Source organism: Salmo salar, chromosome 21 (assembly GCF_965601325.2).
Source record: "Salmo salar chromosome 21, fSalSal1, whole genome shotgun sequence".
In the NCBI taxonomy this organism is placed as follows: domain Eukaryota; kingdom Metazoa; phylum Chordata; class Actinopteri; order Salmoniformes; family Salmonidae; genus Salmo; species Salmo salar.
The window spans coordinates 1,917,697-1,934,337 of record NC_138311.1 but is presented as its reverse complement, the minus strand read 5'-3'; the positions used below and the strand labels follow the sequence as shown (position 1 = coordinate 1,934,337).

General features: G+C 41.1%; 1 protein-coding gene across 1 annotated transcript; it reads right to left on the bottom strand.

The window, feature by feature from the left end:
* Positions 1–4,075: 4,075 nt before the first annotated feature.
* Positions 4,076–15,719, bottom strand: commd6 (COMM domain containing 6). Its single transcript, NM_001141062.1, is given in 7 exon segments — positions 4,076–4,670; positions 5,110–5,262; positions 7,279–7,447; positions 9,238–9,314; positions 9,412–9,477; positions 14,947–15,005; positions 15,576–15,719. Coding segments are annotated over 7 exon segments (600 nt in total). The 5' UTR covers positions 15,601–15,719; the 3' UTR covers positions 4,076–4,619.
* Positions 15,720–16,641: the final 922 nt, after the last annotated feature.

Genomic DNA, 16,641 nt, shown 5'->3' with positions numbered 1-16,641 from the left:
TAATGGTGCTCCATGGGATGTTCAAAGTTGAACTTTTTATTTTTTATAACCCAACCCTATTTCTCCACAACTTTGTCCCTGACCTGTTTGGGGATCTCCTTGGTCTTCATGGTGCCGCTTGGTGGTGGTGCCCCTAGCTTACTGGTGTTGCAGATTCTGGGGCCTTTCAGAACAGGTGTATACAGTGAGGGAAAAAAGTATTTGATACCCTGCTGATTTTGTACGTTTGCCCACTGACAAAGAAATTATCAGTCTATCATTTTAATGGTAGGTTTATTTGAACAGTGAGAGACAGAATAAACGCATGTCTAAAATGTAATAAATTGATTTGCATTTTAATGAGGGAAATAAGTATTTGATCCCCTCTCAAGTCAGAAAGATTTCTGGCTCCCAGGTGTCTTTGATACAGGTAACGAGCTGAGATTAGGAGCACACTCTTAAAGGGAGTGTTCCTAATCTCAGCTTGTTACCTGTATAAAAAGACACCGGTCCACAGAAGCAATCAATCAATCAGATTCCAAACTCTCCTCCATGGCCAAGACCAAAGAGCTCTCCAAGGATGTCAGGGACAAGATTGTAGACCTACACAAGGCTGGAATGGGCTACAAGACCATCGCCAAGCAGCTTGGTGAGAAGGTGACAACAGTTGGTGTGATTATTCGCAAATGGAAGAAACACAAAAGAACTGTCAATCTCCCTCACCCTGGGGCTCCATGCAAGATCTCACCTCGTGGAGTTGCAATGATCATGAGAACGGTGAGGAATCAGCCCAGAACTACACGGGAGGATCTTGTCAATGATCTCAAGGCAGCTGGGACCATAGTCACCAAGAAAACAATTGGTAACACACTACGCCGTGAAGGACTGAAATCCTGCAACACACGCAAGGTCCCCCTGCTCAAGAAAGCACATATACATGCCCGTCTGAAGTTTGCCTATGAACATCTGAATGATTCAGATGACAACTGGGTGAAAGTGTTGTGGTCAGATGAGACCAAAATGGAGCTCTTTGGCATCAACTCAACTCTGCAGTGTTTGGAGGAGGAGGAATGCTGCCTATGACCCCAAGAACACCATCCCCACCGTCAAACATGGAGGTGGAAACATTATGCTTTGGAGGTGTTTTTCTGCTAAGGGGACAGGACAACTTCACCGCATCAAAGGGATGATGGACGGGGCCATGTACCGTCAAATCTTGGGTGAGAACCTCCTTCCCTCAGCCAGGGCATTGAAAATGTGTCGTGGATGGGTATTCCAGTATGACAATGACCCAAAACACATGGCCAAGGCAACAAAAGGGTGGCTCAAGAAGAAGCACATTAAGGTCCTGGAGTGGCCTAGCCAGTCTCCAGACCTTAATCCCATAGAAAATCTGTGGAGGGAGCTGAAGGTTCGAGTTGCCAAACGTCAGCCTCGAAACCTTAATGACTTGGAGAAGATCTGCAAAGAGGAGTGGGACAAAATCCCTCCTGAGATGTGTGCAAACCTGGTGGCCAACTACAAGAAACATCTGACCTCAGATTGCCAACAAGGGTTTTGCCACCAAGTACTAAGTCATGTTTTGCAGAGGGGTCAGTGGGCAAACGTCCAAAATCAGCAGGGGATCAAATACTTTTTTCCCCTCACTGTATATACTGCGATCATTGGTCAGATCATGTGACACTTAAATAAAGTCCACCTGTGTGCAATCTAACAAACTATGCGACTTCTGAAAATAATTTATTGCACCAGATCTTATTTAAGGCCTTCATAGCAAAGGGGGTATGCACGCACCACTTTTACATTTTTTTTTTTAAACAAGCTATGTTTTTCATTTCACTTCACCAATTTGGACTATTTTGTTTATGTCCATTACATGAAATCCAAATAAAAACCTTTAAATTACAGGTTGTAATGTAACAAAATAGGAAAAAAAACGCCAAGGGGGATGAATACTTTTGCAAGGCACTGTATGCAGATGACTCAACACAATACACGTCAGCTACTACAGCGACTGAAATGACTGCAACACTTAACAAAGAGCTGCAGTTAGTTTCAGACTGGGTGGTAAGGAATAAGTTAGTCCTAAATATTTAAAAAACTAAAAGCATTGTATTTGGGACAAATCATTGACTAAACCTCAACTAAATCTTGTAATAAATAATGTGGAAATTGAGCAAGTTGAGGTGACTAAACTGCTTGGAGTAACCCTGGATACCATTCTGTATACATCTGGCCCTTCTTTGGACACTTAACAAACCTCCAAACGAGCTTCAATGCCATACAACACTCCTTCCGTGGCCTCCAACTGCTCTTAAAATGCTAGTAAAACTAAATGCATGCTTTTCAACCGTTCGCTGCCCGCCCAGCATCACTACTCTGGCCGGTTCTGACTTAGAATATGTGGACAACCAGAAATACATAGGTGTCTGGCTAGACTAAACTCTCCTTCCAGACTCATATTAAACATCTCCAATCCAAAATTAAATCTAGATATCGGCTTCCTATTTTGCAACAAAGCCTCCTTCGCTCACGCCTCCAAACATACCCTCGTAAAACTGACTATCCTACCGATCCTCGACTTTGGCGATGTCATCTACTACAAAATAGCCTCCAACACTCTACTCTGTAAACTGGATGCAGTCTATCACAGTGCCATCCGTTTTGTCACCACAGCCCCATACACCACTGCGACCTGTATGCTCTCGTCGGCTGGCCCTCGCTACATATTCGTCGCCAGACTCACTGGCTCCAGGTCATCTATAAGTCTTTGCTAGGTAAAGCTCCACCTTATCTCAGCTCACAATAACAACACCAACCCGTAGCACACGCTCCAGCAGGTATATCTCACTGGTCATCCCCAAAGCCAACATCTCCTTTGGCCACCTTTCCTTCCAGTTCTCTGCTGCCAATGACTGGAACGAATTGCAAATAAATAAATAAATAAAAATTGCTGAAGTTGGAGACTGTAGGACTCCCGCACTAACTTTAAACATCAGCTACCTGAGCAGCAGCTGTAAATAGCCCATCCAATCTACCTCATCCCCATATTATTTATATTTACTTTTCTGCTCTTTTGCACACCAGCATCACTACTTGCACATCATCATCTGCTAAGCTATCACTCCAGTGTAAATCCGCTCAATTTTAATTACTTCACTACTATGGCCTATTTATTGCCTTACCTCCTCATGCCATTTGCACACACTGTATATAGACTTTCTTTTTATCTATCGTGTTACTGACTGTACGCTTGTTTATTCCATGTGTAACTCTGTGTTGTTGTTTGTGTCGCACTGCTTTGCTTTATCTTGGCCAGGTCGCAGTTGTAAATGAGAACTTGTTCTCAACTAGCTTACCTGGTTAAATAAAGGTGAAATAAAATTTTAAAAAATTGTAAACTGTCATGGTCAAAACATATTGATACAATAGTAGCGAAGATGAGAAGTATGTCCATAATAAAGAGCTGCTCTACCTTCTTAACAACACTATCAACAAGGCAGGTCCTACAGACCCTAGTTTTGTCATACCTGGACTACTGTTCAGTCGTGTGGTCAGGTGCCACAAAAAAGGACTTAGGAAAATTGAAATTGGCTCAGAACAGGGCAGCACGGCTGGCCCTTGGATGTACACAAAGAACTAATATTAATAATATGCATGCCAATATTTCCTGGCTCAAAGTAGAGGAATGGACTTCATCATTACTTGTATTTGTGAGAGGTATTGACATTTTGAAAGCACCGAGATGTCTATTTAAACGACTAGCACAAAGCTCAGACACCCATGCATACCCCACAAGACATGCCACCAGTGGTCTCTTCACAGTCCAAGTCCAGAACAGACTATTGGAGGCTCACATTACTACATAGAGCCATGACTACATGGAACTCTATTCCACATCAGGTAACTGATGCAAGCAATAGAATCTGATTTAAAAAGCAGGTAAAAATACATCTTATGGAACTGCAGGGACTGTGAAGCAACAGAAACATAGGTGCGCACACACACACACGATAACAGATGCACTATACATACACGTACTGTGGCAGACGAGGGGTTTGATCTAGACGTTTACACAAGATCAGACAAGTGTGATACATCAGTTAAGGGTGTTTATTTAACAGAAAAAGGTCTCCCCCAGGAGCCTTTCACTACCTCCACCCCTCCTGTGTGCTGCCCTCCTGGCAGCTTTCTACTGGAACCATTAAAATAAATAAAACTCTATCCCAGGGTTAGGTATTCAGTAGACTGAGGCAGGTTTTACTCCATTTCTTTTTTTTTTTTTACAAACAAAGCATTTGTGTTTAGTGAGTCTGCCAGATCAGAGGCAGTAAGGATGACTAGGGATGTTCTCTTGATAAGTGTGCGAATTGGACCATTTTCTGTCCTGCTAAGCATTCAAAATGTAATGAGTACTTTTGGGTGTTAGGGAAAAATGTATAGGGTAAAAAGTACATACTTTTCCTTGGGAATGTAGTGAAGTAAAAATATAAATAGTAAAGTACAGATACTTTAAAGTATTTTTACACCACTGGAATTCAGCATTCGTGGACACAAAATGCTTTGAGCGTAAACATTACCAATAATGTAAATAAGGGCATGGCATTCTCATCAAGGATGGGTTTCTGGGCCACAGAACATCATACTGTTTCCAAAACAGCTGCCATCTCCTTGAATTGCCTGTAGAAGTTCTGCAAAGAGAGTAGGAAAAGTCTGTCAGTAAATAGAATAGATCGTAATTTTTTTTCTCATGCAATGTTTCCCTCTCACTCACACACACACACACACATTTTTACATTTTAGTCATTTAGCAGACGCTCTTATCCAGAGCGACTTACAGTAGTGAATGCATACATTTCATTTCATACATTTTTTTTCTGTGCTGGCCCCCCATGGGAATCGAACCCACAACCCTGGCGTTGCAAACACCATGCTCTACCAACTGAGCTACAGGGAAGACCACAACAGGCCGGGTTACCAACAGAGCAGGATCCTAAAGTGTTGGGGTAAACTGCGTAAGGTATTTTACTTAGAGTAAAGGACGGTTGTACAGTAGCACCATATAAGCAAACCCTTCAAATCATCTCAAACATCACTCAGCCATTACTTTTAGATGAAGAATAAACTGACCTGGAATTGTGCAATGGTCATTTCAAAGGACCGTTGGGAGATCTGTCCAGAGGTGTCTGCGATCTTCAACAGGAGGGAGACGTGGGGGGAGTTGAGAGAGCGACAGGTGTCCGAGCTCACCGCCATGCCCAGCTTCCACTGCATGTCCACCAGCTAGACAGGCACACCAAGGGTTAAATCAACAGCTCACTTGCAACTACAGATGGCAAAGCAGTTACAGTATATGTGGAAAGTATTCAGACCCCCTCTCACACTGGAGTCCTACAGTCAGCTGGCAGGTGGTCCCAGAGTTTATCAATTTAATAAAGCTACATTTCTAACAGTATAAACAGCACAACAAATACAATAATAATCAATCTCAGTCAGTTCTAACAAAAAAAGGTTTGAAAGTTAGTTGACATGGGATCCCATGTGACTCGGTTGATAGAGCATGGTGCTTGCAACGCCAGGATTGTGGGTCCGATTCCCACGGGGGGACGAGTACGGGAAAAAGTACAAAAATGTATCACCTCACTACTGTAAGTTGCTCTGGATAAGAGTGTCTGCTAAATGACTACAATGTAAATGTTGGTTTATTCATTGTTTAATTAATCAAGGCTCCCTTTGTTAATTCATTTTATAACTAAAGTACTTTACTGTTTTTAAAGACATGGATGACTTATCGAAATATTGATTGATATACTGTTTTATGAAGTAGGCCAATAAGTTAAGGTTCCCGAGTGGTGCAGCGATCTAAGGCATTGCATCTCAGTGCTAGAGGCGTCACTACAGACACCCTGGTTCGAATCCAGGCTGTATCAAAACCGGCCGTGATTGGGAGTCCCATAGGACAGTGCAAAATTGGCCCAGTGTCGTCCGGATTTGGCCGGTGTAGGCCGTCATTGTAAATAAGAGTTTGTTCTTAACTGACTTGCCTAGTTATTTATACATACATATATATGTTTTAACACCTACAGTAAACAGGACTGTTGGAGCTATAGGCCTATGTCATTTCAATAAAAACCTTGAACCCACCTGTCCCTGACTTCTGTAAATATGTGTATTTTACACTCCAGCAGTAGGCTCACATTAAGATAAATATCATAAAAGACAAACTTTTAGCATTACTTCCTCAAAGCGCCATGAAGGTCTGCTGCACCATATGCATTTTAACAGTAGAATAGCCGGGACTCGAGTAGCCTACCAATAACCGGCAGTCTAATAAATCAATGGAATAGACACAATCACAAAGAAATCCATTAACATTTTGTTGAGTTCATAAAAAACATGGTACTAAGACAATTTATTTCAAAATAACAGAACAGCATGTTTTGTTAATTTAGCAGACATCACATGCTTATATTCCCCAGACTTTTACAACAATGAATGACGGAATATAACAGAATCCAATAAAATGATCATTAGCAAATATTGATTTGGGGACTATCATCAGCTATGGTTATTCTAGGAAAACATATTTTGAAAGGGAGACCATCTGTAAAATTGTGTTGCTTGGCAAAACAAGGTCCATTAAAAACCTTGGAATATGCTCTTTCGGCTATAGTATAGCAATCAAAACGTTTGGCCAGCATGGACCTCTGTAGGATTATGTGGAAAAGTAAGCAAGAGCCAACAAGCTTGATAAGACGCCAACAAAAATTCCTGCTGGTGGTCAAGCTAATGGCAACAATGGTATGATGCAACTTTTAAATAAGGACACACTGTAGATAACACGGCATTCAATCATTGATCAATTTGTGCAATGTGACTGCTCTGCAGACACTGGAAAGTGGCTTCAGTCTTGTGGAAGATTATGATTGGTTGATAAGCTGAATTAGGTGTATTATACTGTATCTTTGTCTGGGGCAAAAGCCAACACTCACACTTGCCCTTTGTGGGTACAATTCCCCATCCTTAATTAGGAGAATCCAATACCCAATTCCAAAACTTCTGGGCACTTCAAGTGCTGCATACTTCCTTGCTATACCTTGCCCTCTATAATTTCAAAACCATATAAAATATACACAAGTACCTATGGAGTAGGAGCAAGCCTGGTGGTCCATAGGACTTGGCTATACAGCAAAGATAGATATGGGACCAGGCTAAGAAGGAGCAAGGAATTGACCTGGAATTAGGCAAGAAGAGAATCCATTTGTTTTGGTGGGCTCCAGTAGCCGGGTGTAGGCCTACCTGTCCGATGCTAAGCATGGCTTGGGACTCTTGGTGCGTGTTGACTAGGGAACCCTGATCACTCCATAGCCGGTGGAGCACCTGAAGGGCAGCTTTGGCCCACTTACTGCTGCCCTCTCCCAGCCTAGCTACCAGTTCATCAGCAGAGAAGTTGTTCTTTTCAGTTGACCTGTAAAAAAACATAACAAATGTGTTAATTTAACACAGACATCTGAACCCAGTCAACATATACAGTGCAATTGGACCCCTTCTCCTTTTCCACATTGTTACGTTACAGCCTTATTCTAAAATTCTCAGGAATCTACACACGATACCCCATAATGACAAAGCAAAAACAGGTTTATAGACATTTTTGCACATTTAGATTTTTATTTACTGAAATATCACATTAACATGAGTATTCAGAACCTTTCAGTACTTTGTTGAAGCACCTTTGGCAGCATTATAACCTTCAGTGTTCTTGGGTATGACTACACGCTTGGCACACCTGTATTTGGGGAGCTTCTCCCATTCTTCTCAAGCTTTGTCAGGTTGGATGGGGAGCGTCGCTGCACAGCTATTTGCAAGTCTCTCCAGAGATGTTTGATCGGGTTGAAGTCTGGGCTCTGCCTGGGCCACAAGGACATTTAGAGAATTGTCCCAAAGCCACTGTGTTGTCTTGGCTGTGTGCTTAGGGTTATTGTCCTGTTGGAAGGTGAACGTTCGCCCCAGTCTGAAGTCCTGAGCGCTCTGGAACAGGTTTTTATCAAGGATCTCTGTACTGTGCTACGTTCAGCTTTCCCTTGATCCTGACTAATCTCCCAGTCCCTGAAAAACAACCCCACAGCATGATGCTCCCACCACCATGCATCACAGTAGGGATGGTGCCAGGTTTCCTCCAGACGTGACACTTGGCATTCTGGCCAAAGAGCTCAATCTTGGTTTCATCAGACCAGAGAATCTTGTTTCTCACGGTCTGAGAGTCCTTTTGGCAAACTCCAAGCGGGCTGTCATGTGCCTTTTACTGAGGAGTGGCTTCCGTCTGTCCACTCTACCATAAAGGCCTGATTGGGTAGAGTGCTGCAGAGATGGTTGTCCTTCTGGAAGGTTCTCCCATCTCCACAGAGGAACTCTGAAGATGTGTCAGAGTGACCATCGGGTTCTAGGTCACCTCCCTGACCAAGGCCCTTCTACCCCGATTGCTCAGTTTGGCTGGGAGGCCAGCTCTAAGAAGAGTCTTGGTGGTTCCAAACTTCTACCATTTAAGAATGATGTAGGCCACTGTGTTCTTAGGGACCTTCAATGCTGCAGAAATGTTTTGGTGCCCTTCCCCAGATCTGTGCCTCAACACAATCCTGTCTCGGAGCTCTACAGACAATTCCTTCGACCTCATGGCTTGCTCTGACATGCCCTGTCAACCATGGGCCCTTATATAGACAGGTGTGTGCATTTCCAAATCATGTCCAATCAAGTTGTAGAAACATCAAGGATGATCAATGGAAACAGGATGCACCGGATCTCAATTTCAAGTCTCATAGCAAAGGGTCTGAATACTTATGTAAATGTTTATTTTATTATTATTATATACATTTGCAAAAGAATGATAAAAACCTGTTCCCGCTTTGTCATTAAGGGAAATTGTGTGTAGACAGATAAAAAAATTACATTTCCTCATTTCCCTCAATTTTAAATATAGCTGTAACGTAACAAAAATGTGTAAAAGTCAAGGTGTCTCTATACTTTCCGAATGCATTCAAACCAACAACTCACCCACAATGGAATATCCTTATAACTCTCCAAATAAATAAAACCACATTCTTTAGTAAGAAATCATAGCCATGGCCCTGAAGCCACTACCCACCACTGGTTCCTGACCTATCAAAGCGGGAGCAAACAAAATCGATGTGCTGAACGCTGCAGGGATGGATGTATTTTTTTTTGCAACTTGCCGATGAGTGTAGAAGTTGGTTGCTACAATACCTGAACGTTAAGAAGAGGAATTGGACAACCTCCTGTAGAGCTTCTTGGTCAAGTCGGATCCCAGCTCTTTGAAACTTCTGTACAGAAAAATAAGGAAAACATGTTACAAAATCAGATCATGTAAATATGGTTTAGGGAGAGAAAGGAAGGCAGAGTGGAAATGTGTTGACTTACATCAGAGATTTCAGCAGAATCCACTCCCCTGACCTGTCCTTGGAGATGACTCAGAATCTGCTGACACTGCATGAGAAGATTATCAGAACCACATCCTCAATAACAACAGCTCCTGAAATGGTGACTGATGACTGCTGCATCGATGCACTCTCTAATACAAAAGCATTGTATTTCAATAATCTGACTGGTCGGTCACTGTATCGATGCACTCTAATACATATGACTATGGTCTACCGACTAATTGGGATATTTGGTCCAAATGTTTTTATTTGTTTCTGTCAATAGTGATGCAGCTGAACAAGTGTAGTCAGTGCCAGTATAGATGTATGGACCAAACCTGTCATCATTTGAAATAAATGAATGCATGCACATATAAATAGATAAATAAAAGCACACATGAATTGATGAATGAATGCCAGGGCTTGTCCTCTTGTCCGGGACAAGTGAAAATAAAAAAATCATAATCATGTAATAACACCAACAAAAAAAACAATTCAAAATATTTTATATTTCAGACTCTTCAAATAGCCACCCTTGATGACAGCTTTGCACACTCTTGGCATTATATCAACCAGCTTCATGAGGTAGTCATCTGGAATGTGTTTCAACTAACAGGTGTGCCTTCTTAAAAGTTATGTTGTAGAATTTCCTTTCCTTCTAAATGCGTTTCAGCCAATCAGTTGTGTTGTGACAAGGTAGCAGAGGTATATAGAAGATAGCCCTATTTGGTAAAAGACCAAGTCCATATTATGGCAAGAACAACTCAAATAAATAAAGAGAAACGACAGTCCATCATTACTTTAAGACATGAAGGCCAGTCAATACGGAAAATGTCAAGAACTTTGAAAGTTTCTTCAAGTGCAGTTGCAAAAACCATCAAGCGCTATGATGAAACTGTCTCTCATGAGGACCACCACAGGAATGGAAGACCCAGAGTTAACTATGCTGCAGAGGATAAGTTCATTGCAGCCCAAATAAAAGCTTCACAGAGTTCAAGTAACAGACACATCTCAACATCAACTGTTCAGAGGAGGCTGTGTGAATCAGGCCTTCATGGTTGAATTGCTGCAAAGAAATCACTACTAATGGACACCAACAAGAAAAAGAGACTTGTTTGGGCCAAGAAACACGATCAATGGACATTAAACCGGTGGAAATTTGCCCTTTGGTCTGGAGTCCAAATTGGAGATATTTGGTTGCAACCGCCGTGTCTTTGTCAGACGCGGTGTGAGTTAACGGATGATCTCCGCATGTGTGGTGGCCACTGTAAACCATGGAAGAGGTGGTGTTATGGTGCTTTGCTGGTGACAGTCTGATTTATTTAGAATTCAAGGCCCACTTAACCAGCCTGGCCACCACAGCATTCTGCAGTGAGACAACATCCCATCTGGTTTGGGCTTAGTGGGACTCCAGGCTTTGTAAGGGCTATTTGACCAAGAAGGAGAGTGATGGAGAGCTGCATCAGATCACCTGGCCTCCACAATCCGCCAACCTCAACCAAATTGCGATGGTTTGGGATGCGTCGAACCGCAGAGTAAAGGAAAAGCAGCCAACAAGTGCTCAGTATAGGGGAACTCCTTCAAGACTGTTGTAAAAGCATTCCAGTTGAAGCTGGTTGACAGAATGCCAAGAGTGTGCAAAGCTGTCATCAAGGCACAGGGTGGCTACTTTGAAGAATCTCAAATATATTTTACATTTGTTTAACATTTTTTGGTTACTACATGATTCCATACATGTTAGATGTGTCCAAACATTTGACCGGTACTGTATGTATGTATACCACCATTCAAAAGTTTGGGGTCACTTAGAAAATGTACTTGTTTCTGAAAGAAAAGTACATTTTTTTGTCCATTAAAATAACATCAAATTGATCAGAAATACAGTGTCCTCAACTGGCAGCTTCATTAAATAGTACCCGCAAAATACCAGTCTCAACGTCAACAGTGAAGAGGCAACTCCGGGATGCTGGCCTTCTAGGCAGACTTCCTCTGTCCAGTGTCTTTTCTTTTGTCCATTTGAATCTTTTTATTGGCCAGTCTGAGATATGTCTTTTTCGTTGCAACTGCCTAGAAGGCCAGCATCCCGGAGTCGACGGAGACTGGTGTTTTGTGGGTACTATTTAATGAAGCTGCCAGTTGAGAACTTGCGAGGTGTCTGTTTCACAAACTAGACACTATAATGTACTTGTCCTCTTGCTCAGTTGTGCACCGGGGCCTCCCACTCTTTCTATTCTGGTTAGAGCCAGTTTGCGCTGTTCTGTGAAGGGAGTAGTACACAGCGTTGTATGAGATCTTCAGTTTCTTGGCAATTTCTCGTATGGAATAGCCTTCATTTCTCAGAACAAGAATAGACTGACGAGTTTCAGAAGAAAGCTCTTTGTTACTGGCCATTTTGAGCCTGTAAATCGAACCCACAAATGCTGATGCTCCAGATACTCAACTAGTCAAACGAAGGCCAGTTTAATAGCTTTTTTAAAATCAGAACAACAGTTTTCAGCAGTGCTAACATAATTGCAAAAGGTTTTTCTAACGATCAACGAGCCTTTTAAATGATAAACTTGGATTAGCTAACAACGTACCACTGGAACACAGGAGTGATGGTTGCTGACAATGGGCATCTGTACGCATATGTAGATATTCTATTAAAAATCTGCCGTTTCCAGCTACAATAGTCATTAACAGCATTAACAATGTCTACACTATTTCTGATTAATTTGATGTTATTTTAAAATGAATAAAAAAATAAAATGGTATTTTCTTTCAAAAACAAGAACAGTTCTAAGTGACCCCAAACTTTTCAACCAAAGAGTATGTGAGATATATATATATATATATATATATATATATACACATACACACAGTTGAAGTCGGAAGTTTACATACACCTTAGCCAAATACATTTAAACTCAGTTTCACAATTCCTGACATTTAATCCTAGTAAAAATTCCCTGTCTTAGGTCAGTTAGGATCACCACCTTATTTTAAGAATGTGAAATAATAGTAGAGAATGATTTATTCCAGCTGTTATTTCTTTCATCACATTCCCAGTGGGTCATAAGTTTACATACACTCAATTAGTATTTGGTAGCATTGTCTTTACATTGTGAGTCATGCCAATGCGGTTGAACATTCTGAGAGTGACAATTTCTCCTCCATAGCCATTGCTAAGTGATAATTAATCCTTCTGTGTTGTTCTGTTTCTTTTCTTCAACCTATGAAGAATTCCAGTGACACCAATAAAAACGTCTTAAATTCACTGCTCTGTTTTGCTTGTTTACAGCGGGTCATTTCCAGTTTGTCAAATTTACATCAGATTTGACTTTTCGTAGCAGGTTAGGAGTTAGGTAAAGGTTTGTCCTCTAGGGGCTAGGGGGCAGTATTTTCACGGCCGGATGAAAAACGTACCCAATTTAAACAGGTTACTACTCTGACCCAGAAAATAGAATATGCATATTATTAGTAGATTTGAATAGAAAACACCCTGAAGGTTCTAAAACTGTTTGAATGGTGTCTGTGAGTATAACAGAACTCATATGGCAGGCAAAAAACCTGAGAAAAATTGAATCAGGAAGTGGGAGAAATTAGAAATGTAGTTTGTTTTGAATCCCTTGAAAAACTACAGTGACAGGATTTACGTTACACCTCCTAAATCTTCCATTGGCTGTCAACAATCTTTAGGAACTGGTTTCAACCGTCAGCTGTTACCGGGCAGATCATTTTGGCTCAGTCAATCATTGGCCAGTCTGAGGAGAGGTGTATTATGATGCGCGTGCACGTGACGTTATCGTTTTTATATTTTTCTTCTGGGATGAATAGCTAATGCCCGGTTGTAAAATGATCGCAATTTTACGTAAAAAAAAAACCTAAAGGATTGATTGTAAACATCGTTTGACGTGTTTCTACAAACGGTAATGGAACTTTGAACATTTCGTCTATGAATTTGCGTCCACGCCACATGGTATTGTAAAGTGTTCTGGATGGGTCAACAAAACAGACGTATTTGGACTTTGCAGAACAAATGAACATTTCTTGTGGAAGTGGGTGCCCATCCGAGTGCATTCCGCCGAAGATCAGCAAAGGTAAGTAAATATTTCGAACATATTGTTAGAGATTTGTCGACGCCGCGGTTGTAGGCTAACTGTATAGCTTAGCATTGAAGGCTAAGTTCTGTACTCAGAATATTGAACAATGTGCTTTTTCCATAACGTTATTTTGAAATCTGACAAAGTGGTTGCATAAAGGAGTAGATTATCTCAAATTTTTTAAATAATTGTTATAAATTTTGTCAACGTTTATGAGTTCTTCTGTAAATTAAATGTGCCTATTCACCGGAAGTTATGGGGAGAAAACATTTTCTGAACGTCACGCGCCAATGTAAAAATTGGGTTTTTGGATATAAATATAAACTTGATCGAACAAAAAATGCATGTATTGTCTAACATGATGTCCTAGGAGTGTCATCTGATGAAGATTGTCAAAGGTTTGTGCTTAATTTTAGCTGTATATCTGGTTTTGTGATGGCTATCGTGCTTGGAAAGAAAAAAAAAAAGCTTTTTTTTTGGTTGCTGAGGTGCTATGCTAAAATAATGTAATGTTTTGCTTTCACCGTAAAGCCATTTTGAAATCGGACAATGTGATTGGATTAACGAGTAGAGTATCTTTAAAATGCCGTATAATACTTGAATTTTAATTTTGAGATTATTTTGTTTTGAATATCGCGCCGTGCTATCTCACTGGTTGTTGTCCAACCAAGGTTTAGCTAAAATACAAGAAAATATAAACTTTTGATGTTAATTTGACAAAAGCTGGATCCCTTCTAGCCATGAACCTGTCAGTTGCTCTCGTGTTATTACGTCGCCAACATTTCGAGAATTAAGTTCTATATGGGCGCTAACATGGCGGCCGTTCTAAAACCTGGCCTAACTCTGAGTACACAAAACATTAAGAACACCAGCACTTTCCATGACAGACTGACCAGGTGAAAGCTATGATCCCATATTAATGTCACTTATTAATTCCCCTTCAAATTAGTGTAGATGAAAGGGAGGAGACAGGTTAAAGAAGGATTTTTAAGCCTTGAGACATGGATTGTGAAAGTTAGCCATTCAGAGGGTGAATGGGCAAGGCAAAAAAATATAAGTTCCTTTGAACAGGGTATGATAGTAGGTTCCAGCTGCATCAGTTTGTGTCAAGAACTGCAACGCTGCTGGGTTTCTGTGTATCAAGAATGATCCACCACTCAAAGAACTTCCAGCCAACTAGACAACTGTGGGAAGCATTGGAATCAACACAGGCCAGCATCCGTGTGGAACACTTTTGACAACTGGTGGAGTCCATGACCCGAAGAATTGAGGCTGTTCTGCGGGCAACTCAATATCAGGAAGGTGTTTTAAAAGGTTTGGTATACTCAGTGTATATGGCTCTGGATTGGCCTATCACTCCAATCAGTACTGCTGAAAAAGACATGGTACTATTTCAAGCGTCTCATCTTTCTCAATTAATGTCAAGAGAAATTACAGATACAGGATGTCCTTACTGTTTCTGCCAATAAATCAGGTGGGAGTCTTCCAATGTTTTCCACAGTTTTGTCAACGCCTAAAAACAACAGAAGTTGATTAGTAAGTATAAAAAAAAACTAAAAAAAAAACGGCAAGCCCATATGCTGCTTAGCCAAGTCAGTGAGTATGTAACGTTAGCGAACTACCGTTACCTAGCTATTGGGTATCTTCCCATTTTGCATTTATTCATTAGTTAGATCCTTCACATATACCTACAGTCATTGGCAGAATCGCAATGAAATTATGCATCCACATACGTTAGAAAGGTGTTAACTATGCAAGTCTTCAAATCAGCTACAAAAAGAGTAGCTAGCTATTGCGCGTCTTCCTATTTGCACGCATTCCTTAGTTGGATCTCAATTCGATTATTTATGCACATCGCAAAGTTAGTTAACAATGTTTCCTATGGAAAGTCTTCATATCAACTACAAAAATAGTAACGTTAACTATCTGGTTAGTAGTTGACAACAGATAGATGGGTAAACCTTTGGCTTGGCTGTGTTTAACGTCGTTACAAGTTACAGTGCTCGCGTAGCTATTAGCTAACCGTTCGCTTGTTGTTAGCTAGCTATGTTAACGTCTCATTATGTTGAAATACTGCACCCACTAGGCGATGAATCCAACCCCGGCATCTCTGATCGCAAGCAGGGCTGGAAAACGGAGGATCAGAGTAGATAAGCAACGAAGAGGTCACCACAGTAAAATCACAGACAGAACAATGAGCCACACATTTCACCGGATGTGTAAATGTGAAGCATCCGGTTGGCGGTTCCACTCACAACCAAAGAAGCATCCTGTTGGCGGTTCCACTCACAACCAAATGTGGTTATTAGAGGAAGCCCATTGGCCGGCAGTGGGAGAAGATGGGTTTTTGCCGACATTTTGTACATTTCTCTCATCGATGAAACATTTAATAATGTCATACAAAATTACACTTTGGAAACAGAAATGTAACTGAGTGGACTGCGTTTTGTATACTTTAACCTTTGCCAAAGTTTCTAAAAACGATGTTGTTTAGAAGGTTTGAAAGCTTGAATTTAGTTATTGCACTCGCGCACTTTATGTAGTGAGCGTTCTTTTCTTCTATGGTATAACGGTGTTCGCAACAATTAAAAATGTGCTTTCTGACACCTACTGTTCGGGGGGATAATACGGATCCCAAAAATAGAGAAATGAGGTAGAGTCCAAAAAAAAACTGCTCCGAAGATCAATACATCTTGGAGTCCAAAAAAACTTCTCTGCTGCTGATATGATATCCAGCTTCTTTGACTGAGACACTTGTGCTGTACAATTAATCACTGTGGCTTTAAATCCACCTGAATGTATCCAGATCACCCGATTGACTTAACACCATCAACTGGTTGCAATGCATCCACCGCCATATCTTCAACACTTCCGTCTTTCCCTTTCGACTCTTCACCGCCTCCACATAAGAGATCCACTGCGCAGCCCTGATTTTTTACACCTCAACCTCCTTCACCCTAATAGGACACTCAAGGAAGTCCGGAGTATGAACCCCACCACAGTTGCAACATTTTCCATTCAGAGATTCTTCAATATTGTTACTTCTCCCGTCTGCAAACATTTGACCCGTGACCATATCCTTTAAAATTTCCACACTGTAATGGTTTGGACATAAAAGCTCTCACTGCATACCTAACATATCCACGCTT